We start from the raw sequence: 24184 nt of genomic DNA, 5'->3' as shown, positions 1-24184 counted from the left end.
TAAGAGATGTAACCCAGTTTAATACCTTTCTAATCTCTAAGAAAAATCACTTGCCCCGAAAGCATAGACTCTACAGGCCTCGATATTAATTTTTAACTTCCTGGTGACAAAACAAGTTGGGATACCGAGTCACAGGCTTAGATGTTTAAAAGATGCTTTCTTTCCCTCAGCACCTCCAATGCAGCTTCCCGAAACAGATAGATGCTATTACACCTATTTTTTGACAGAAATAGAAGAGTCCTTGAAGATCCACAACAAAATGTAACCTAAACCAAGCATATAAAAAGACTTGTGTAATTAAGACTTAGTTTTTATAGCTCCCAGTTCCAGTCTTCTCTCTTAATACCAGGTAAGATAGGTATCAGACCATCGCAGTAGTGGTAAAGCCTAGCAATTTTAGTACGTAGGCTAGTGCTACCACTACTGAGCAATATCTCAGGCCTGCAGGAAATGTTTTGCACAAAATATCAGGTCTGCCATTGGCTCTGAAGAAAAGATGGGGGTTTTTTTGTTAAAACATCTTAATTTGGTTTCTGAAAATGCATAGTAAGGCCACCACAACAGGGTCTCCAGGCAGAGCTTGGTACAGAAAGCCACATATGACCAAAATCTCTTAAATGGCTGCTGGCTACCTCTCCCCTCCCCCAACCACGTGGCACACCGGGCGTGGAGAGGAGGCAAGAGAGAGTTTATTGTTGGGGGGGTTACATTTATAGGGTTAGGAGGATTCAAAGAGTAACCAATTACAAGTCCCAAGGGGTTTACAGGAACACCCAATCGCAGGAAGGGGTTAACAACCAATAGGAAGGGGTTAAAAGAGTCCAATGGGAAGACCTCAGGATATCTTCTCAGGAACACTACCGTGGGGGGTCTTGGGAAAAAGAAAGCAGGAGCCAGCAAAGAGACTACAAAAAGCCATTTTGAAGCATGTTTAAACCACAGTTTCTCATATACTGCAGATTTACTGCCACAACTACCGTAGTCTGGTTGAAATGGTTTTGTGGATGAAATGTTGCAATGCAGCTTGCCGGCTATTTTTATTTCAACGAGTGTTTAATAATATTGTGATCAGATTGTTAGAAATAAACTTGCATCAACACACACTTTCCTGCTGGCCTGTTCCTACCAGCTTTGCAACAATTTGACTTAAGAAAAAGGTCAAAAGGAAAGCAATATGAAAACCAGACAGATGGAAATTATTTGCAGCATTAAATATAAATTGTCATGCAATTTTATGTGAAGCAGTTTTGTGTGACTCTTACCCCACCCCTTTCTGCAGGGGATGAGGGAAGAGTACCCTAGCTGGAAATACTGGGCTTTAGATGCAAAAGTAAACACTTCTATTTTTAAGGAGTTATCAGAGTTACATGCCAAGGATTTCACAAGTCTAACAGACACACTCCAGCAACATCTGCTGGTGCACTTCCTATGCCTCAAACATTTTTCTAGATTTTCTTTTGTTCTTTTTTTAGATTCAGCCAACCATTGTCTCTTCATCTGACTATTGCTCCCAGTACTTCATGACAGTGAGTGCAAATATAGTTTTTGAAGATGAAGGCTAACAGACAGTTATGGGAAATTTGTGCAAAGCTTCAGCATTTTTTTACTTGGAGTGGCTATACAGTAAAGAGTGTTTTGAATGAGCTTTCCCACAGAAAAAATAGTCTACTTGTTACTGACAACAGCAGTGGAAAATCTTTATTAAGAGAAAAATATTTTGGCACTAGTGCTGCAATTGCACATCTCTTTCTTTACTCCCACTTTCTTCTTGTCTTGTAGAAAAATCTTGACCATCAAAGGGTAGGGTTTGGGGTGTTTTTTCTGTTTGGGTTTTTTTCTTCCCTGCCCCCCCATCATGGAATGTATAGTCAAACTTTATCATTTAAACTTCATCCTGAAAAGTCCTTGGTTGGGGGCCTTTTTTTGTTTGTTTTGTTTGTGTGTGGTGTTTGGTTTTGAATTTCTTACAGATGCTGTTACAAAGGCAGAATATTACCAACAATGAAAATGTTTTCACAATTTTAAAAATAAAGTACTCATACAGCAAATTTCTCCCATCTATTTAAGCTACACCTACCAGTTAGGTAGGAAGTTATTAAACCTTAAACCAGTTTAGAACCAAAGGTTATTTTTTTACCTCCTCCCTCCAGCTAAACAGATAACCCCATGTTGCAACATTTCATCCACAAAACTATTTCAACTAGACTACAGCTTACATGCCAGCAACCCATATGAAAACAAAAAAATGGCTAGACTGTCTCCAGGTTTTTCTCATCTTCAGCTGCAGACAGTGCAAGAACTGTAAGATGTCAAGAGCTTGCACATCTGTGATGGATATTGAAAACAACCTGTATAAATCATGCTCAGAGCAAGGATCAAAGAAAAATAGGATATCAGCTTAAAATGGGCGATCTCCAAAATAAGTAAGAAATCTGATATTGCTAGGAAACTTATTTTGTGGATAAGACCTAGTGGGCCTGAAGTTCTGATTCGCAGATGTTCTTAAGCTCCTATGGAAAATATAAGTGACAAAGACCATTACCAGAAGAAAAAATAATATAGGCTATGCAAAGGAGATCATCAGTATGATCCTTAAGTACTTACACAGTTGTAGGCACGTTTTCTAAGGGTATTTTTTAAATCTCATCAATGACAACAGATGGGAATGCTGTTCAAAATCAGTTAACAACTACTTAACAGTTAACAACTCTTACCTATTTACAGGGTTCAGATCCAGAATGTGCCTAAACTGAGTTATGTTTGTAGCTTTCTTCATGTACTGGAGCAAATTCTCCAGTGTTACAACAGTTCTTTTCACTCATCTTTTCTTTATTTAAACTTTATCTTCCTATACATTACTCCTGTCTCCCATAGTAGTTGTTCCTCCAGCCCCACCCCTTGTTTTGAAGCCAGTTAGAAGGATGAACTTTAAGCCAAATGCATCAAGATTTACACTGAGATTACTCTCACCCCATGGCATATCAAGTTCATCACATTCAAATTGTACACTCTAATGATGGTAGCATTTCATTTCAAATTTTCATGTTAGAGCAGGTAATTCTAACTTTAATTTACCCTTAGAAATTTTAGGTTCTCTTTAAGTGGTCTAAGCTTACAAAATTGCAGGAGTACCAGATCAAACAGCAGTCCCTGGCTTTCCTGTCAAAAATTGCGAGGTGGAAAGCACACAGGATCACATTTACTTTTTTTTTAATTTATTAGCTGTAATGAACAGAAGCTGCAGCTTTTTAGAGAACTCTGAGATTTAAACCTTAACTTTAAAATAAATTTTATAACCATAGATCAAATTCTGGCATGATTAAGTTGGTCCTTCTGAGGTAAACAAATAGGGAACTCGTGTTTTCAGTACAGACAGTTTTCTGAAACATCATCTACCAGATGTGAACATTAAACATTCCACTAGAGATCTTTGCCTTGTGTATTTTTTATTTTTAAATTAGTAGAAACTTACCTTAGAGATTTCTGTCAAAACTCCTCCCCCCTCCCCCAGTTCCCACTGAGGTTGTCAATTTTACTACCTCTCTTAGCTCCAGAGAGAGCTGTGTTCAGCCAGGATGCTTATGTACCACTTGTGTACTCCTTACTAATTACAGTGGCTTCTTTTGTATCTCTTATGCTCCAGTAAGTCTTTATTCATCCTTCCCTTTCATGTCTTTGCTGCTGTTATGCACATAATTTCCATAATGCACATAGCTTCCATCTTTCACTATCTAAGCTCAGCACTGAAATATGAATGCATACCTTGTACAGCTCTGTTAATTAGAGTACCTTTTACTAATCTAGTGGAACTTGCTATTTACTGTGCGCACCTTTTGTCTAGAGAAGAGGAGCTGACCTCCCAAGCCACAGATGGGCTACAGCCCACATTTCTTTTTTCAGTCTCCTCCTTCCCAGAACAGGACACTCTGCACCACTCATGTCCAGGTCAACATCCACCCATTTCTGAAGGGGTACTAAAAAGACTTCTCTACTGTAACTACAACAATTCATGCAGTCTCCCTTGGATATCCTCCCAGATGACTTTCACAAACAAGGTGACAGTCAACTGAAATTTTATAGCAAGAGCATGGGTCCCTACCTAACTCAGCCTTGCTTGACCAACTCGTAATCTCTCTTCCTTGGAGTTCACTCCAGCTGTGAGCTATTAATCTGCTCTAGGGACAAAACAAACCATGCTCTTTGGTCCTATAGCCTGCATGTCCTGATTTAAACTTGGAAGTAATCAGCAGTTAGAAAAATAGTATGGTTTTCTGATTTGTATTCTGCTGTTCCTTGACAAGTCTGAACCACACATACAAGAGATTCATCATTGTAAATCTTTAAACTACTGAAGCAATTATTTTAAAGCTGTCTTAAAACAGTCCCACAGAAGGCAATATGATTTGCTGGATCATTGCTCAAAAAAAACATGTAATCGTACATACAAACACCATGCAGAAAGAGAAGAGTGATATGATGAAAACCCCTTTTAATTTGATGACAATCTTTTCATCCTCTCAAAGATGTCCCACACTAAGATTAACATGATTAGATGGGTATGCCTATGGCCATCATTAATGATCTTATGGTTAATTAACCAATGTCTATTGTCATAATTAACTATAAGATGGTTTCATTCTGTTGAATTAACAGGGGGTTCATATGTATAATATGTATTATAAAATCAATAGATTGATAGATTTCATAATACACCCATGTAAGTGCCTAGTAGTACAGGATCTTATTTCATAAGGATCATGCCATGGAAACTAGAGTAACACAAACACCTCTTCCTCACTACATGCTTTGTCATTTAGAGCCAAGTGTAACACCACTGGCCCAAGCATGATACAAATTCCTTTGGCATTTCTAGCTTTCTAATTTGTCTGCCTGTAAAAAGAGACATGCTTTGCACATTATTAAGATGCTCATATGTTATTACTGAACTTGGCACTTATTGAAAAACAGAGTATATAAAACCACCTGCAATATAATTATATAAGATTAAATATGCATATATTTACACACATGGTATGCCCAAACAATTTGTCGGCTCCAAGTGAATCTTAATGTAAAAATGTATTTTGACTTGCCAGAAGCAACAAATATTTGATTAAATACAGAGGTCTCTTTGTATTGGGTAACTTCCAGCTAACCCAAAATGAGACTTTAAGTGGATCACTACCCAACCACAAGCACAGTCACAAATGAGTAGGTGAATTTCAGAGGAAAATACCAAACCTCTTAGAGAAAAACAGCTCCAATTGTTTCTTCAAATCCTGACCTATGATCTTTAAGCATCTGGAAGGTCTTGATTATACACAGATATTGTAATTTGATGAGAAAATATAGTTTCTACTAGCACTTCATGCTCAATGAAACAGTTAAGGACTTATTTACTGTAAGCCAATTAACAATTGCATGAAATCGTATGTTAACACAACTTACAACCCAGAAGTTATTATACAGATGTATAATAACTTATCATAGTAAAGAAGGTGAATTGTATTCTTTGTTACACTCAGCTTGCCCATAATAGCATGGTAAGCATTTCTCTGCTAACAATATAGTTAACAGCACATGCCAACATAATTTAACACCTCTTGGGATAACATTTATACGTGGTTCAAAGTATGAAAGTTTCATATATATACATACATATACATGATTTCAAAGGAAGAAAGCAAAGCTCTTATGTAGTCAAACCATCAAGGAAAAAAGGTTTTCAGGAAAACACAAAAAAAATTAGAAACTAATATTCTATAAGAACTCTTACTGGGATCATTCCAACATATATTTCCACAGTCAAGACATTCATAGACGAGTTAGATTAACAAAAAGATACTCAGTTCATTCAAAGAATCATTAATTGCTTTAAGTTCAAAATTTAGTTTATGGAATACTTTGTATTGCATGTAAACCCTCATTAGCAGCACCTAAACTAGGTCACTTAATCGTCAATTGGAGGTGAGAAGAATTTCATCAAAAGACATCTGTACAGTGCTTCAAGTTTTCATACTTATTTCACTCATCACATCAATGCTCTAAGAGCTACGAAATAATACTATATTATTTAAAACTACTCAAATTTCCCAGATCTGGTCTCCAGTTTTTTTAATTGCCAGAAAAGTAGTTTCCAGAGATTCAAAAAACCTAAGAAGATCTCTGTTCTACACTAACAATCATTTGATCACAACACAACCACGAAAAAAAGCAAGGGAAAATAAAGTAAAATAGAAAATTTTGAACATCTATTTTACATATATAAAATATAAAATAAATAAAAAATAAAATCAAAATACTTCTGTAACATTGCAGGTCTTTCACTAACTATGTAAATATGCGCCATTAGTATGTATTATCTGCTTGGCCCTGAATTAAACTGAACTGTACTTCAGGGAAGATCAAACCAGAGTTCAAATCCATTCAAGTTTGAGTAGTGCTGAAGAGATATGGGGAGTCATGTGGTCCACGGTTTACTGCAAAATGTGCAGGTATGGTAGAAATCAATCAACAGCTGTTTGTCCTTACTTCATAATGAGAATCTGCATCAAAGACATTGTCCAGCGACAAACACGCTTACCAGGCACAGAAACAGCCATGAGCTTCCCCTTCTTCAAATCTGTCTTTCCTTTATGCCACTGTTTTTGCTGAAAAACTGTAACTGAGTACGCTTTACTGAGGTGGACTGAAGTACACAAGGACAAAGAGACATCATCATTCAAGGGTACCCTTCATTCAGTCGTTCATTGTTCACAGTAAGCTTTCAGAAACCGCATTTAGACCTTGCTACAAGAAAAGGACACATTTTGCAAGACAGGGCTAAAAAACACATCCCAAAAATGTCTGCCACATACTAATGAAAGCTTATCTAACCAACACAACACCTAGTTATAGCTTTTTTTTTTCCTTACAAGTCAATGATTCATTGCTAGATAAACAGCAAATACTACATACTGACCAATCTGGAGTTCTCCCCTCCCTCAATTCTCTCACATGTAAATTTCCTTTAACTGATAAGACACAGACTGAAAGGAAACTGCAGCCTGTACAAAGAGCTGTTATTTTCTGAGAAAAAAACTGTTAAAAAGCAAGATTTTTCTCACTAATAGACAAACTTTATTTCTTCTTAATTAAAGGCTTTTTTTCTCCCCTCCCTGCCCCCCTTTCCTGCAATGCCAATTTACACACTTTCATTCAGCAACATCAGGGGAAATTTACCAAAAGCACCAGTATTTGACTCCAAAACAGCTAGTTTATTTTTCTTCATATTAACAGAGTTTCACGGTACTAGCGTATATTTCAAGTACTGCAGTGCTGGCAAAGAAAGAGGCAACTTCCAGTTCCAGCTTTTCCAGAACTCTTCTTTATGAAGTCCATGTTGTAAGTTAAAATACAAATGGGTTCTTATTAAATTGAAACTACTTGGAATCATCACTTCACTGTGCAACTCCTGTTTGCTCCCATCCCACAGATAAGTATCAATCAATCAACAACCAAAATGAAACAACAGCAAAGAACAGCGGGTCTGCCTGGTGCTTACATCAACAAAAGGGGCTATGTGATAGTATCAAGGGGCTCCTTCTGAAAATTGCATCCAGAAACCTAGAGAAAATTATCCCGGACTGACTTAGATACAGACACAGACTTACCAAAGACATGAATGTATTTGAATGGGGAGTGTGTGTGGAAGACCAGGGTTGGAGGAAAGTGGTTGAGAGACCATTCCCCGAGGCATTTAAGTAGATGTGGAGTTAGGGACATGGTTTAGTGGTGTACTTGGAAGTGATGGGTTAGTGGTTGGACTCAATGATCTTAAAGTCTTCTCCACCCTAAATGATTCCATGATTCAAAGCACTGATTCTCTTCTGGTACAGTGCTTTTTACACTGAACCGGATCAAGAAGTTCTTTAGGCAGTTCCTTCACTAAGCAGGCTTCCTTCCATAAATACTATTTCTGCTAAATTGAAAACAAGTAAATCCTAAGAACCAACCTTCAGGACAGACAGAAGAAATATGTTAAAGAAATGCATTCATAACTACCACTCCTATGATGATAACTATAATGCTGAATACATAGCTGTTCATCTGTAAAGTCTGCACCACAGCTCAGGTAATGGCCGCATTCCTTCCACATCCAAATCTTTCACCTCCCTCTCAAACCCTCAGAGGATCCCTAAGGTGTCTGAAGAATATGGTTGGGAAAAGGTGGGAGAATGAGATCCAACCAGAACTGGAAGCTGGTGCGAACATCTCTCAGTGAAATATCCACTACATTTTACACGAAGAGACAATAGAATTCGCATTCTAGGAAGTAAACCATATATACAGCAAGTAAAGAAACTGTTTCATTAACATGGAATAACTGGAGTTGCATATTAACCAGGCAGAACAAGCACAGGGGATCAAAAGCCCTATCCCTGAACAACTTGCAGAAAGTACCTGTTAAGCTTTCCCAACATTTAATTTCATCACAGGTATCTCATGGAGAAGTAGGCTCAATTCTACACAGCAAGGGAGAAGATGGAGGGAAAACAGTAGTAAGGAGCAGGAAGCAATGCTAGGGGCAGAAAGTCTCTAGTCTGTATATCCAGATCTTTATTATTTTTGCGAGTGATCAGACTGAAGGACTAAGGATTAGACAGAGCATAATACAACTGGAAAAATTAAATAAATACACAGCTGCTCTTGTGATTTTTTGCAAATTAATGTAGATAAAACATGCCTCAGGGAAAGAGGGTCACACACTTCCTCATTTGGAGACTGAATTCCAGAGGCATCTGTCACCCACCGTGTACACATCACTCACATGCTCCTCACAGAGCCTCCACAGGCACTGCCTTATTCTGGAACCTGTCTGAATAGCACAGTACTAAAAGCACGTGATTATACAAGCCTAATTACCTACTACAGCAACCTATTGCCTGACAAAAGCAGGGAACATTATCATACAAAAGGAAGGAAATAAACCAAGGTAATACATGCTTAGTCCAGGGGGAATTCCAGAAACATGGATTCCTAGAAATTTTAACATCAATATAGAACTAATTTCCTTTACACAGCAAGAAAGTAAACACCACATCACACATTACTCACCTCTGCAAGAAATTCCTTGGCTGTCAATTACTTGTTTACAGATTCCACAGATTCTGGATTTTTTAAAAGACTTGTTTTTGAAGGTATGAGACCTTGAAGCTGTTTCCTGAGGCTGGAAGCAAGAAGAATAACATCAGACCATCACTCAGCTTTTGAGTTATACTTTTAAGTGAAATATAAATAATTCTAAAATAAATATAACAGTAGTACATATATAGTATATATACAAATATACATATATAATACATATATAAATATAGCAGTAGTAATATTTAGTAGTACATCTAATATAATGTCATATTATATTTAGTAGTATATTTAGTGCTTGCACTCTATCGCTCATCCTTGCTCTTGTTCAACAACATGAGCTTTTTACTTTCAAGAGTAGGAAACAACAGAATGTTAGGAACCTCTTGCATATCAGGACACAGACATCTCAATTCATTTTTATTGTCATTTCAGAACTCACTTTATGACTTACCTTTTAAATATGGAATACAGTCTACGATATGACCCAACAGTCTTCCAACCTAAGGTCTTATCTACATAAAAACTAGCACTGGTTCAGGTAAAACTAGTTACAAATATCCTAAGCAATGCTCTATCACAGTAGCAAATTTAACTCATCTGGTACAGAAGGTAGGTTGGGATGTCTTAATAATATCTTGGTCAATAAATGGAAAGCATCCATGTAAGCTGACTTTGGCACAGATCACTAATTTTAAAATCCCTTCTTTCCTGCATAAGAAATATACACTAGCTTAAAGTAACGTTATTTCCACAGTGTCACAGCAGCTGAAATATCATGTTAAAATATAATGCAATAAAGAAATTTCTAACTGGGGACAGAACTCAAAAAGTCAGTATCATATATGCAATGGCTTCTATAACTCTGGAAACATTTAGGTAACATTTAGATAACAAAACAGAGGAGTCTACGAAAAGCCTATGACAGCCATTATCTCCTCTGGAAGGCATGTAACAACATTCATTTTCACTGACAGATTTTTTGAAAATATCAGTAACCTATTCAAAAACAAAAATACATTTCACCAGACCATGAAAATCTCCAAATGTCTCTTCATATTCTTCATTTTCATTTCACATTTGCACCTTACGTTTTTTACCGTCAGTACTGCAAACAGGCCTGCATTCAACACTAATACCTGTGCTGAGCTTTAGCAGCGCAAGTGTCTAGAAGCAGAAAGCTGTCCCTCCACAGCCAAGCCAGACCACCACAGCACCCAACTTCCATCCATATGTCTGATGAGAAAGTTTCCCAGTGTGTGGGCAACACACAAGGTAACGTGGCAATGAGGTATCATGGGATTTCTTTGTGGCTTTAAGCAACTCAACATGCAGCTCTAGGCAAAATGTTTACTGTCTCCAAACATAACTACAACACAGTGCCACAATAGGCACAAGAACAGCCATAAAAATGAATGTCACCTTCTAAGTACTACCTCCACATGGGCCTACCCAAAACGCCAAAGAAGCCCTGAGGAACACAAATGGCAGTAATTGACCACATTGAGCAGGCTAGCGGCTCAGAGGCCATCCCCAGTGGGGATGCACAGTCAGCCTGATCTTAAGAATAGCTTCAGGAAGTATCACTGGTTTTACCCGCAGTGTAAAACCAAGATAATTCACATACTTCCATAAACAATATGGTAGAAATTACAGGGTCTGAAGGAATAAGCCTTAGTCTGGACTCTCAGGATCTTTCCACTAGTGAAGTGCATTAATCAGCAGAAATTAGTAAGAGAAATAATTTAATAGTCCACATCCTTGAAAGGCTCAAGCAGGGGATAAAACACTTGAGAAATAAAACTGAATTGTAATTACAGTGCTTCATTAGACACTTCAATCACTCACTGTAGAAATCAAAACCACAAATTTCCCTGTATCTCCAACTGCTGGCATTTGCAATATGTTACTTCAGATTAAACTGAAAGATGTTGTAAGACATATGATTTATATTTAAAAAAAAAGAACAGCCGAACTCCAGAATTACATATGAACATACTTGATGGCAAACAGATCAACTTTATTAGTTTTGAAAAATCTCTGCCATGATTGAGGGTTTTGCCTTTGAAAATACAGGAGAAGTTTTTGAAGAGACAGAGGTCTAGGAAGGAAGGAAAAGTACCATTACATCCAGGTAACTTCACTAATCCAACACAAGGAGGTTCTGTGCCATACATGGTTCAGGCATTGTGCCCAAAGAGCTGAGAGTCCCTCATGTCCACAGCCTCTTCTATGTAAAAAAAAAAAAAAAATCAGCAATGCCATCATTTCCACTAGTTGCTGCAGTTTCTATGCTTTGTAGATTTACAAAAACCAGAAATCTCATTTTATTTTATCCTCTCTTCTTCCCTACAGAGTCTAACTTCTTGGACATGTCTGCAACCCCTTGAAAATGAGTTTTGCAGAGCTTGCACTTTTGAAGAAATTAATAGATAAACTTCACTAAACGTTTATTCTGTAGTTAGGCCTGCTTCTCCTTATTTCCTACCTCTCAAACACTTCTTTGTGAACTCTGATGCTTAAACTGTTCCAAAGAAAGACAACTGTCATGAGAACTCACTGTTTAGAATACTGGAGTTTTGTGTAAGTAGGTCTTAATATCAGTTGATCAACTCGTCAATCTGTCCATTTAATTTGTAATGTAAACATCAAATGTAATTTTCCTTCATGGCATTTAGGAGATATTCTGCAATTGAGCCTCTGCATCTGCATTAAAATACATGCATTTTTTGTTCACTTTTGTTCATTTTAGGTACATTGCACTATGTGGAACGTATGGGGACAGGGGGAGAAAATAAAAGCAACCACAGCAGGCAGCAAGCAATGCTACTTTCATGAGGCTTAAGACTGGAATCTAAAGTGCATATAACTGCTGGGAGAAAAAACTGGAAGAAAACAGTGCAGAATCACAGGCTACAGACTCAGTTTTTGCCCAAGAAAAAGGCTATAATTATTTCTGGTCTCAACTGATAGTGTTATGAAAATTACACTGGAAATATTTTGCTATACTATGCTCTCTGTGGTACACAGAAATCTAATGAAGCTGAAGTTTCTCCCAGACTTGCATCAATATAACACTGCAGACTGCCTGAAGACTTAAATGGGCATCCCTGGGTATGATGAATTTCAAATACTACTTATCATTGAGCATTTTCATTAGGTAGCAACAGGCAAACAGGCTGCCCCGGATGAGGGGAGAAGAGAGGAGGATCTTCGGAGGGCACAGAGGTTTGCCAGTCCAATTTGGGGGTGGGGAGGGGGTCTGACGGCCGTAGGGTCTCAGTGGGGAGGAAGCCTCTGTATCCCTATGAGGTTGCGAGCTATGCTGGTGACGATACATGCCATAAGCAGGGTCTCCCATGCCAGACAGGTCAAAACCAAAGGGTCACATATAAAATATGCACATGGGCAGGATGGGCTCACTAGCCCTCTGGCAACCATCCTAGGAGAAGGACAACTCTAATTCCCAAACCCAGGCAGATGGTGCTTGCTTAGCCCTGTAAGGCCATCCATCTAAGAGAAAGTCACTCTAATTAAACGTACATCCTGAGGACCTCACTGCCACCGTCCAAGCTCGCTTGGCCCTGGCAGATGAACCTCAGGATTAAAGGGTGGGTTCAGTTCCACGCATACTGCATCTCACCTAAAAAATCCACTGCGCAGGCTTGAAGGCTTTACACATTCACAAAGTCCTGTAGCAACAGGCGAGGGTCAAAATAGCAGGTGAAAGGTACATTGGAAGCCGCAGCCCCAACCCTGTATGCAAGTGGTTCAGGATATTGGTCATTTGAGACGGACCGGAGATGACAGGTCTCTTGGGGCAGCACCCTGAACAACCAAGCAGCCTTTCCAAGGACAGCACTGCTTGCTCCACTTGGAGAGAGGCCTAGAAAAGGTGGCCTAAACAAAGCTCATCTCCACCTTCACCCAGTTGGTTAACTGCAGACCAACAGGCATCTTCTTCCAATGGGGTCACACAAAGATCAAGACAAAGGCATACATCTGCCTCCAAAGGTGTACCTAAATTAACTCTAGCATGTTGGAATATCAGAACCATGCTCGATTCTGCGGATAGCGGACATCCTGAGCGGCGTTCTGCCCTAATTGCCCATGAACTGGCTCGTCTCAACATCGACATAGCTGCTCTCAGTGAAGTTCGCTTTCACGAGGAAGGCAGCCTCAGAGAACATGGTGCCGGTTACACACTCTTTTGGTCAGGTAAACCTAGAACCGAAAGGCATCTCTCAGGAGTAAGCTTCATGATCAAAAACTCCATTGTTCCTAAACTCGAAAATCTGCCAACAGGTCACTCTGACCGCATTATCTCCCTACGCCTTCAACTACACAACAAGCAACACGTTGTCCTCTTGAGTATATGTGCCCCAACTCTCCAAGCTGACCCTGCCAAAAAAGATAAATTTTACGCTGACCTGCGCTGCCTTACCCAAAAGGTTCCTGCAGGTGATAAGATCATTATCCTTGGTGATTTCAACGCCAGAGTAGGTAAGAACTTTGAAGCCTGGAAAGGAATATTAGGCAAGCATTAGTGTTGGAAACTGCAACGATAATGGTCGACTTCTGCTAGAATTCTGTGCAGAGCAACAGCTCACCATCACTAATACTATCTTTCAGCAGAAAAATAGTCTGAAGACAACCTGGATGCATCCTAGATCTAAGCACTGGCATCTCATTGATTATGTCTCGGTGCGACGGAGAGATGTCTGTGATGTCCATCACATCCACGTGATGCCCAGTGCAGAATGTCAAACAGACCATTGGCTTGTGCACTGCAAACTTAACTTCAATCTTAAGTTCAGACCAAAAAGGGGCAGTATCCCAAGGAGGAGACTGCAAGTTAACAATCTCCAATCAGCCACAGTGAGAGACAGATTCCAGGTAAACCTTCAAACTAGGCTCAAAAACCATTCCATACATTCTACAGATTCCTCTCCTAAAACAATTTGGCACCATATTAAAAACAGCATCCAGCAGTCCTCTGAAGAAACCTTAGGGTTCTCCTTCAAGAAGAACAAGGACTGGTTTGAGGAAAACAATCAAGAGATCCAGGATTTGTTGAGGAAGAAGAGAACTGCTCACCAAGCACACCTTGCTCAGCCTTCCTGTCACATAAGAAAAACAGCCTTTTGTCTTGCATGCAGCAAGCTCCAACAGAAACTCTGTGACATCCAGAACAAGTGGTGGATCGATCTAGCTGAGAAAACTCAATTATGCGCAGATACAGGTGATCAGAGAGGATTCTATGAGGCCTTGAAAATAGCATATGGGCCTACATACCAGGTCCAAAGCCCCCCACTCAGTGCAGATGGTCAAATGCTTCTGACAGATAAAACCTCCATTCTGAATCAATGGTCTGAACACTTTCAGACTCTTTTCAGTACTAGCCTGTATTTCAAGACTCAATAATTCAGTCCATTCCACAACAACCAGTGAAGAATGATTTGGATATTGTCCCCACTTTGGGAGAAACCCTTAAGGCCATACAGCAGGTGAAAATTGGAAAGGCAGCTGGGGTTGATGGAATTCCACCTGAAGTCTGGAAACATGGGGGCCTTGCACTCCACACCAAATTTCACGAGTTTGTGGTGCGCTGTTGGGAACTAGGCAAACTACCATCCGACCTTCGTGATGCAGTCATCATCACTTTGTGTAAGAAGAAAGGAGATAAATCAGACTGTTCAAATTACCGTGGAATTACTCTGCTCTCCACTGCTGGTAAAATCCTGGTAAGAATACTTTTGAACAGATTAATACCCACTATAGCAGAAGGAATTCTACCTGAAAGCCAGTGCGGTTTCAGAGCCAACAGGAGCACCACAGACATGGTATTTGTTCTCAGACAACTGCAAGAGAAGTGTAGGGAACAGAACAAAGGTCTCTACGTAACCTTTGTTGATCTCACCAAGGCTTTCGATACTGTGAGCAGAAAAGGTCTATGGCAGATTTTGGAACGTTTAGGTTGTCCCCCCAAGTTCCTCAAAATGATCATCTCATTCCATGAGGATCAGCGCGGCCAAGTCAGGGTGATGCACTTTCTGAGCCCTTTCTAATTACCAATGATGTGAAACAAGGCTGTGTTCTTGCACCAACTCGATTCACAATCTTTTTCAGCATGATGCTCCAAAGGGCCATGGCAGACCTCGATGATCAGGATGGTATCTACATTCGATACCGTACTGATGGAAGCCTTTTCAACCTAAGGCGACTGAAGGTCCACAATAAGACCTTAAATCATCTTGTCCAGGAGCTGCTTTATGCTGATGACACTGCCCTTGTGGCCCACACAGAAGCAGCTCTGCAGCACTTAACATCCTGCTTTGCAGAGGCTGCTGAGCTCTCTGGGCTGGAAGTCAGCTTAAAGAAGACAGAACTCCTCCATCAAGCTGTACCTCAGGAAGTCTTCCTTCATCCCCATATTGGCAAATCAGAGCTCAAATCAGTCCAGCAGTTTAATTACCTAGGTAGCCTCATCTCCTCGGACAGTAAGATTGACAGAGAGACAGACAACAGGCTAGCAAAGGCATATAGTGCTTTCAGAAAACTCCATTGTCCTAGTTACAACAGCTGGGATCAGTTCATCACTGGATGGGTGCAACCCAAAACTGTGTATTCTATAGCCTTCCATGCCATTTCCCAGAAACTGTTGTCAGTAGACTATTTGCACCACTGCTTGACTCCTCAGGCTATAAACTAGGTGTTAAGAGGCCTGCGAGATAGGAGGGTGTTTTTGTCCTCACACCCCTTGAGGAACCCCCTGCCCTGAGGGAGGTACTGCGCATTCCTGCCTGAACTGGAGGATATATAATCTTGGAGTCTTGGGACTTTTTTAACCACTCATGGGATCCAGAGGAAGACTGCAGACCACCGCTCTCGACCGGACTGCAGACCACCACTCTCGACTGGACTGCAGACCACCACTCTCGACCGGACTGCAGACCACCACTCTCGACCGGACTGCAGACCACCACTCTCGACCGGACTGCAGACCACCACTCTCGACCGGACTGCAATCACCACTTTTGACCAGACTGCACCAGCACTCTCACCAACAGGTTTTCCCCCTCTCCCTTTACTTTGGACTCAGGAGGCCCAACGAACACCATTCTCTTCATGCCCCAGGGTGCTGGGTTATACATTTGGGTTTTGTGGGTTAAAACCAATTGTTTGTATAATTGTATTTATTGTATTATTTTATTAAATTGTTATTCTGATTTATAATCTCTCTTTTGGGTTGAGTTCATTTTCCCCTGCAAGTTTACCTTTAAACCAGCACATCCATAAAGGAGTATGGTGTAATAAACACTTGAAGAAAAGTACAAAGATCAATGTTTACAAAGCCATTGTGCTGTCTATTCTTTTGTATGGTTCCGAATCATGGGTCATCTACTGCCACCACCTGCGTCTCCTAGAACGCTTCCATCAACACTGCCTCTGTACTATCCTTAACATCCACTGGTCAGGTTATGTGACCAATACATCTCTTCTAGAACGAGTAGCAGTCACAAGTATTGAGGCCATGTTGCTGAGAACGCAGCTGCGTTGGGCAGGACACGCACGTCTCAAGGTTGAAGGACCAGCGCCTCCCTAAAATCTTGCTTTATGGTGAACTTGCCACTGGCTGCTGCAAGAGAGGAGCCCCGAAGAAAAGATACAAGGACTCCCTGAAACAACATCTCAGCGTCGGCCATATTGATCAACCTAACTGGTCTACTCTGGCTTCAAATCAGGAGACCTGGAGACACACCACCTATAAGGCTGCTGCTTCCTTTGAGAAAGCACGCAGGATCACTCTCGAGGAGAAAAGACAGCGCAGAAAGAACCATGTCTTGCAGAATATACCACCTAAGGAGTCCTTCTGCTGTGTCTTTTGCAATCGGACATGTCTATCTTGTATTGGCCTTATTAGCCATCAGCGTGCTTGTAACAAATGTGGATAGAGCCTTTCCCAAAACTTCATTTGCGAAACCTAGCCATGAAGATGAAGAAAAGAAGTCTTCATGAAAAGGCTGAGGCCCAGTTAAAAAAACAGAAACCTTTGCAAAACTAAGCCATATATCTATTTCTGTAAGATTGCTCCAAAAATAAATTACAGGAAAAATAAGGAAAAGAAAGTACACTCAACTGAGAGGAATGCGGCCTCTCAATCCTTTCTGTTAAGTTTACTCATTGTTACTTCTGTTACTTCTCTACTTCTTCTCCCTAGTCTTACTTGAAGTGCACAGCAAAAGTCCCATGATTTCTGAACAGTTACCTAAAGATCCCATAGAAAAATCAAAGAATAAAATCCCATCAGATTACCCACAGTTTCTCGCAACCAATTAACACTGATGAGATAGGACTGCCCAGAATACAACAGTTGGTATTATGCTGATGACACAAAATAGTTTAGAGGTTTTTTTCTCCTCTCCACATAGCAAACAGCATTTTTTAACTGTCCTACTCCTGAACCAGTATTCCACATTTGTTGCAGGATTCATTTCTAGAAAAGAGTGCCTACCATGCATACAAACCCCTCTAAAAATGGCTTTAAGAACAACAGGCCTGACCACAACTTTTTGGTAACTTTAAAAAGTGATTATCTCAAAAGTCTCACACAAAGATAATATGAATATGCAATGAAGAACTTTACAGAAATAGCAAAGACCATAGATTACAAGATTGTTTGCAGTTCTCGTGTATGAGCATTTCTTGGAAAACATACTATAATTTGCACTGTACGTTAGCCAAATGACATTAACTGAACATATCACACACATTTAAGTACATCTACGACTACGACCAGTGAATACATAAATTTTGCAGAGAATATGGGATGGTGGTAAAAGAACTAAAAACACCAAAGGATTTTTACACAGATTGAAATAAGGCATTTTTGGCTGCTTCATTCAAAAAAGACTAATTCTACAGTGTCAGACATAGCACATACATATATTTATATCTATATTTACGCACACAAACTAAAATGTACACAAATAGCTAGTTATACTACTAACACTTACTACTACCACATAACTTCAGAGGAATTGCAAAGTAAATAGTGTATTTGTCAAACACTCCATTTCCTCCTCATTCATTCAAGGCATTTCACAGAAAGACAGACTAGGAGACCAAGCTAGAGAAGAGATATATGATTCAAGTGAGAGCACATGCAGATGTTGGTGATGAAAAAAATGTCTCCCCAAACCAGCTGATTAAAGTTCATGTCAAGAAGAAAAAAATCCATGCAATTTGGTAGTACATAATTGTACAAGCATAAGGGGCCAAAAGAGTAACATTAAACGATTGTTTAAAATATTTGGTACTGTGGTGGTTTGGGCTAGGCCTTCCTTGGTGACCAGTTTGTAACCAAGTAAGGGTCCAGATTTACCCAGTATTCCCTACAATTTTTACGTAAGCCAGACTATAAGAAGAAAGGAGGGAAGGCCTTCGCTCTCTTTCCTTCCGGGGGCTTGGAGGTGCAGGTTCCCTGCTGTTGAGTCTGTCGTGTTGGGGAGCGAGGCCTGGTAAGGCCTTGTCGACCTTGGGAGGCGGAGGTTGCCGGCGATAGTCCCGGAGCGACTCTCGGTTGTCCCAAGGAGAGTAGTGAGATATTTCTTTGCTAACTCTTTAGTTACTAGATCTCGGGCTACTGATTGGGATATATATATATATATATTATTTTGGTTTTGTTCCTTTTCCCTTTCCCCTTCCCTTTCCCCTGTGAAATTGTATATATATTTCAATTGTATATAACTGTAATATAGGAGTAAATATATTTATATCTATCACTTTAGTTGTCTCTCTCTCGTTTTGGCTTTTCTTCCTCTTCTCCCTGAGGTTTTGGCGGGGGGGGGGGGAGCGACTTCTTGTGGTAAGGTTTGGAGACTTGGCAGGGAGCCAGCTTCAAACCATATCAGGTACTATAATTTTAAACAGCAGAAGTCTAAAGAGATCAGGGCCTTCGTTACTTTAATAAGAAACTCTGCCTAGGTACCAAGGTTTCAAAGCTATACGCTTTTCTAAAATAAAAAACTGAAAAGGAAGTTTCTGTCCAATGACCTTACAGGACTTACACAGATGTAAAGAAGGAGGTCAATGTGCAAAGCACCTCCATTCAAGGTTTATTCAGCATATCAACAGCCAGTTGTAAAAAACATGGCTCAAAACATAAGTATGCTTTACTGCGTCAGCACAATATCCATCTCATTCACCCAAGCACTTCACTGTTGTTTCAGAGACACTATCCAAGCAGAGCAAACCACCCCTTCTGTGTCCTACTCCTGCTCGACCAGCCCTGCTGGAAGGTCCATCACTGACTCACCCTTCCAATATCCCTGTTTTCCACTAGTTTTGTCAAACTCTGCTTTAAACATGCTGGTCCTTTCTGCGCCACAACCTTCTACAGCAGCAAGTTCTAAAAAGTCACACTCCCCTTTGTTTAAAATACCTTCAATTGTTCATTTCAGAGTAAATTCCCACCACTTCTGACACTATTTTCTGCACTGTGGGACTGCATGACTAGTTTTGTCTATGTTAATAAAGAAGCAGCAGAACCTAGTCTGCCACAGGGTTCTGGAATGGGGGTCTGCAGCCTCAGTCATGAGGTTGTCTGGAGGGAGCCATGACTGAACATAACAGCAACTTCACTGCTCTCTGACAAGAGAGACCTATGTCTCATGCACTATTCTTTAATGCTACACGCATTTACATTTGTTCTATGTAGACAATTCACCCTGGAGGAAGTCCTTTATCAATTGCATGTGCTCTTCTCAAGGTTTTAAATTCTTGAGACAAAGCGCTATCAGTTTTCTTTGAAAAATGGTTTCTACAGGATGCAGAGGTAATATGAGAGTAAAGTGTTTGAAAAAGACTGACAGTTACATAAATTTCTCTTTCCTTTTCAAAGTTTGAAGCCAGCCACCTCCAACTTTAAACAATATACAGAAACTTCATCATATATGCATTTTTCCCAGAAAGTTTGAAGTCCTTCCCCTTATTATCTTGCTGAGATTTCAGTCCAGAAGACAACAGATCCAGATCTGCACAGAGGTGGGTGACACCTGCTGAAGAAAAACAGCACCCATGGGGGTCTGAATGCATGCCCATTAGCAGCCCAACACTCTTTCCAGCAGAATGCAGGCAGCACACCTGCTCGAGAAAGGTAAGGCTGCCTTTCTCCAGCAAAATCCTCACTGCTCTCCTTCATCTCAGTATCCCTAGGAATCAGTCACCTGCTGAGAGCAGTGGTTCATTCCCCCTCCTTCCAACAGGAACAAACAGGGGAGCCTGTAGTCATTCCTCACTCATAAAATAGCAGCAGATCTCACATTTTCCATTTCATCACTTTTTGTTTCAGTATCTTCATTTCTCCACTGCACATGCATCTGTATTTGTAGAAAAGCAATAGAAGACAGATGGACAGTCTATTAAGACAATCGTTACTCCAGACACTGGAAAACTTGTCTTTTTCATCCTCATCTCATTGGCAAACCAACACTTTGTTCTGTGTGGGAAAATACCATACAAAGGAAATGTCTGAAAGCAGCAAAGGACTATGTGCCTCATGAAAGCTCAGTGTTTGTCAATGGCTATTTTTCTTCTTTGTTAAATGACCTGGCCTTGGCTTCTCTGCAGCTACAACACCGCTTTTATTACACGAAGATTGGAACTCCCACAAATTCAGAGCTAGACAGCTGAAGTCGAGAATTCACATACTGAAATAAGGGGGGAAAAGGCTATCTCTGAACATACTTGGTTTATTCTGTTCACAGAAAACGTTAAAGGGCATAATAAAATTTAAAAAGTTAAAATTCACAGACATCACATCTAGCCTTGAATTGCTGTCAGCTAAAGCTTATTTTTTTCCCAAAAATCATCTTCTTCCTAGAATCTCTAATCAAATCTCTTCCCACTGAAGATGAATCTTGTAGGTACACAAACACACTGAGGAAAGTATACACTTCTATCCATGTTTCCTCCCTCTGTCTCAATAGTCCCTAATGAACTGTTTACAAAACCAACAAATGCCCAAAGGACTGCAGCAATGTAAAACTTAACCCTCCTGTGACATGATGTAGCTAGTTATAAGCCCAAACACCAAAGATCTACCAAGAGTTTTATCTTGTAGCAATTTCTGATGTGGTAAGAACCAGATATCAAAACCAAACAAAATAATAATTTAAAAAAAAAAAAAAATCTACCAAGGAAACAACCAGGAAATTTACCAAAATCTACAAAGAAAGAGGAGAAACGGAAGTAGAAGCATAACAGGTCAGACAAGCACTAGAAAAAGGACAGATAGCAGCAGCTGTGTGCCAGAACACTGGCCAGAAAAAAATAGCTGAGAGGGATGAAGATGCATGTCACTATGTCAGTCACTAAGAAACAGAGGAAATATTACTAATGCAGTGAATAATGTTACCCTTTTCATATAGGCTCACAGCTTGAGTTTTCTCCCTTACCCTTACAATCCTGCTTGAGGTAGATGTGCTACACTAATACATACTCAATTTAGCACTTTAGGTTCATGCAGACACTGTGCACAGCACAGAAGTGTTACCTTTCAAATAGATCTTTCAGATATATCTTCTTCCCCCTACTATCTTCCAGAGAAAGTCAGCATCCAGGCTAGAAATACACATCAGTAGGGAAGCTCACAGTTGCACAGTTCATTTATGTGTATATATATATATAATATATATATATTATATATATATATATACACACGTATGTGCATTTAGCAGTTGCTATACTGAGGAATCATGAATGCTGAAAGCATTTATCAGGGAAGTCATCGGTCAGATTACATCTTCAAAAATAGGAAACAACAAGCTTTCCAAGCATGAAAACCCCATTAAAGGTATTCAGAAGGATGAAAAATGGCAACCTCAGTTCAATTTTCTCCTCTCCCCACACATATCCTTGCTTAACTACTTTATTTTAACCAAAGCTATCTGTGTGCTTCATAGGACCTACTAACAAAGACAGTATTAAAGACTGCACGAAGTCTACCTGGACATTGTCCTTAGAAACACTAAGCAAGGAACAGAGTGCAGACCAGCATCTGTAGCCAGAACATCTTCATTCAACACCTATTCTCTCCACGTCAAAGTAGGTAGTTCAATTTATTCCTCTAGGTCAGAAGCAAAGGTATTCCAAGCACTTGTGTTTCAGTATGGAAATAGCGCTAGTTAAACAAGCAATCCCATACAGATTACCATCTGCACTAAAAATAGTAACTCATATAGAAAACAACACTCTGTGTTTATGCATGGAATTATGTCTTTATCTATTTCCTCTTTTTACAAATTTATCTTACTTTATGTAGTTAAGACTGTTCCAAACAGTAATCTAAACCAACATATTTTATATAACTTAAAAAAGGCACATTTTTTTGCATTTCATAAACCCTGAGGATTCAAAATTTTTAGCTTACAAAATTTTGTATTCAGTAATGTAAGTAATTTAAGAAGAGAACCTCAGGGGGAACATAAAAATCTTTATTGTCCACTTTTAGGTAGAACTTAGTTTCTTTCATAATATCTGGTTTTACTTTTTGCTGCCATTTTACTGAAGCTTAGACAATTTTTTCCATCAAGTAATAATCACCCATTTTCAGGAAACAGAACCAAATTAATATTACACAGACTGTTACAAAATTTTTTACAGGATAATATAAGTACCACTCCAAAAATCAGAAATGTTTACTCAACATTCCTGCTCCAGGATGTAATTTCATTACTTTCATCAGAGAGCAGACAACTTGTGGTTAGCCATTTATTTTGTATTTTTTCCTGGTGTTCCTGTGTGGTCTTGTCAGATGAGTCTTTGAAAACACAAGCTGATGAAAAACACTCTACTTGTAACCGTAGATTTTGCATACCTTCTATTTATTCTCCTTTGAGATTAAAAGATTAGTGGTACTGACCATTTTGAACACATCTCTCAAAGTGTTTCACGTTATAACAGTATATTGAACCAGAAAGTCTCAATCATATTCCCTTATTGCTACTAACCACAGATAATATTAATACAGAGCCGCACTCACCTAAGCCCTAACAGGTAAAGCAGAGGAAAGAGAGAGAGTAAAGGTTAGTACTAGGTAGGTTTGTATTTCTACTGAAGAACATGAACCACACACACAAAAAATCCCAAACAAGCAAAACCCAGCAAGCAATGGTGTTAAAACTTCCTGGTTAAAACTGTTATTCATATTACAACAACACTTCTATGATGCACAACTATTTTAAAAAATACTGAGAAGGAATAAAGGTTAGCCTGATGGCAGCAGACACACTTGTCACTGTGGCAAAGAGCAAAATAAGGCTCCTCTCCTGATTCTCACGCTGCTTCCAGCTCTAACCATTCTTCACATTCTGGTACCTAAATCAATACTATGAAAAGTAGGCTGCTCAGGCTCCAGCAGATATGCCAAGCACAAGATGCACTTACACTTTGACATACAGAAAGAGAAAGCACTTGCCACGTCAGATTCAACCTTTACCTTTGAGAGAGTAAATGTATTAAATTATACGATGTTCAGTAAACATATACATTCTGATGTTTAGCCTCCAACTCTGAGAGTAAGAAAAATTTAGCAGCAAAGCATACCATGTTACAGTAAAAGACTGCATCAATAGCAAGCTAATCACCAAAATTATTACTATTTCTGCAGAACCTCAGATTTTTATACCTAAAAAAATTTGAATTAAGTTAACCTTAGCCTTATTATTGTAACCATATTCACAGTCACTTTCATCACAGACTGGAGTGAGGATAACACCCTTGGCCTGCCTGTCCAAGTGGTCTCCACGTTTTCGATTAGCTATTCCATTGAAATATTAACTTCTAGTAGAAATACAAGAAAATAGCCATCTTGAAAAATTACATAAATTTGGGTCACTGACTAGTGCAGGCTGCAAACAACTGGGAGCACTGTGTGCTTCCACCCAGCCAGGAAAAGATTTGTTTCTGTTTGTACTGGCCTGAGGCTTAGAACTTTAATTTCTCTCCTCTGCCATGCAAAAGAACCAGGATAATGTAAACTGGTATAAGCACAAGGATC

At 39.6% G+C, this 24184-nt stretch overlaps 1 protein-coding gene across 11 annotated transcripts in view; it reads right to left on the bottom strand.

The window, feature by feature from the left end:
• The window catches only part of TNS3 (tensin 3), a 206917-nt gene that overhangs the window by 137816 nt on the left and 44917 nt on the right, over nt 1-24184 (bottom strand). For 7 of the 11 annotated variants that reach the window (XM_027662849.1, XM_027662851.1, XM_027662852.1 and 4 more), the window contains one exon: nt 9097-9208. In XM_027662849.1, the coding sequence (XP_027518650.1) occupies nt 9097-9208 (112 nt within the window). Of the gene's footprint in view, nt 1-1182; nt 1225-9096; nt 9209-20351; nt 20388-24184 lie in introns of those variants that run through there. The other 4 variants (XM_027662848.1, XM_027662855.1, XM_027662854.1 and 1 more) reach the window with 2 other exon arrangements.

This window comes from Corapipo altera, unplaced genomic scaffold (assembly GCF_003945725.1).
Source record: "Corapipo altera isolate COAL_440 unplaced genomic scaffold, ASM394572v1 359, whole genome shotgun sequence".
In the NCBI taxonomy this organism is placed as follows: domain Eukaryota; kingdom Metazoa; phylum Chordata; class Aves; order Passeriformes; family Pipridae; genus Corapipo; species Corapipo altera.
The sequence above is the reverse complement of the archived record's forward strand: the minus strand, read 5'-3'. Positions and strand labels throughout refer to the sequence as shown.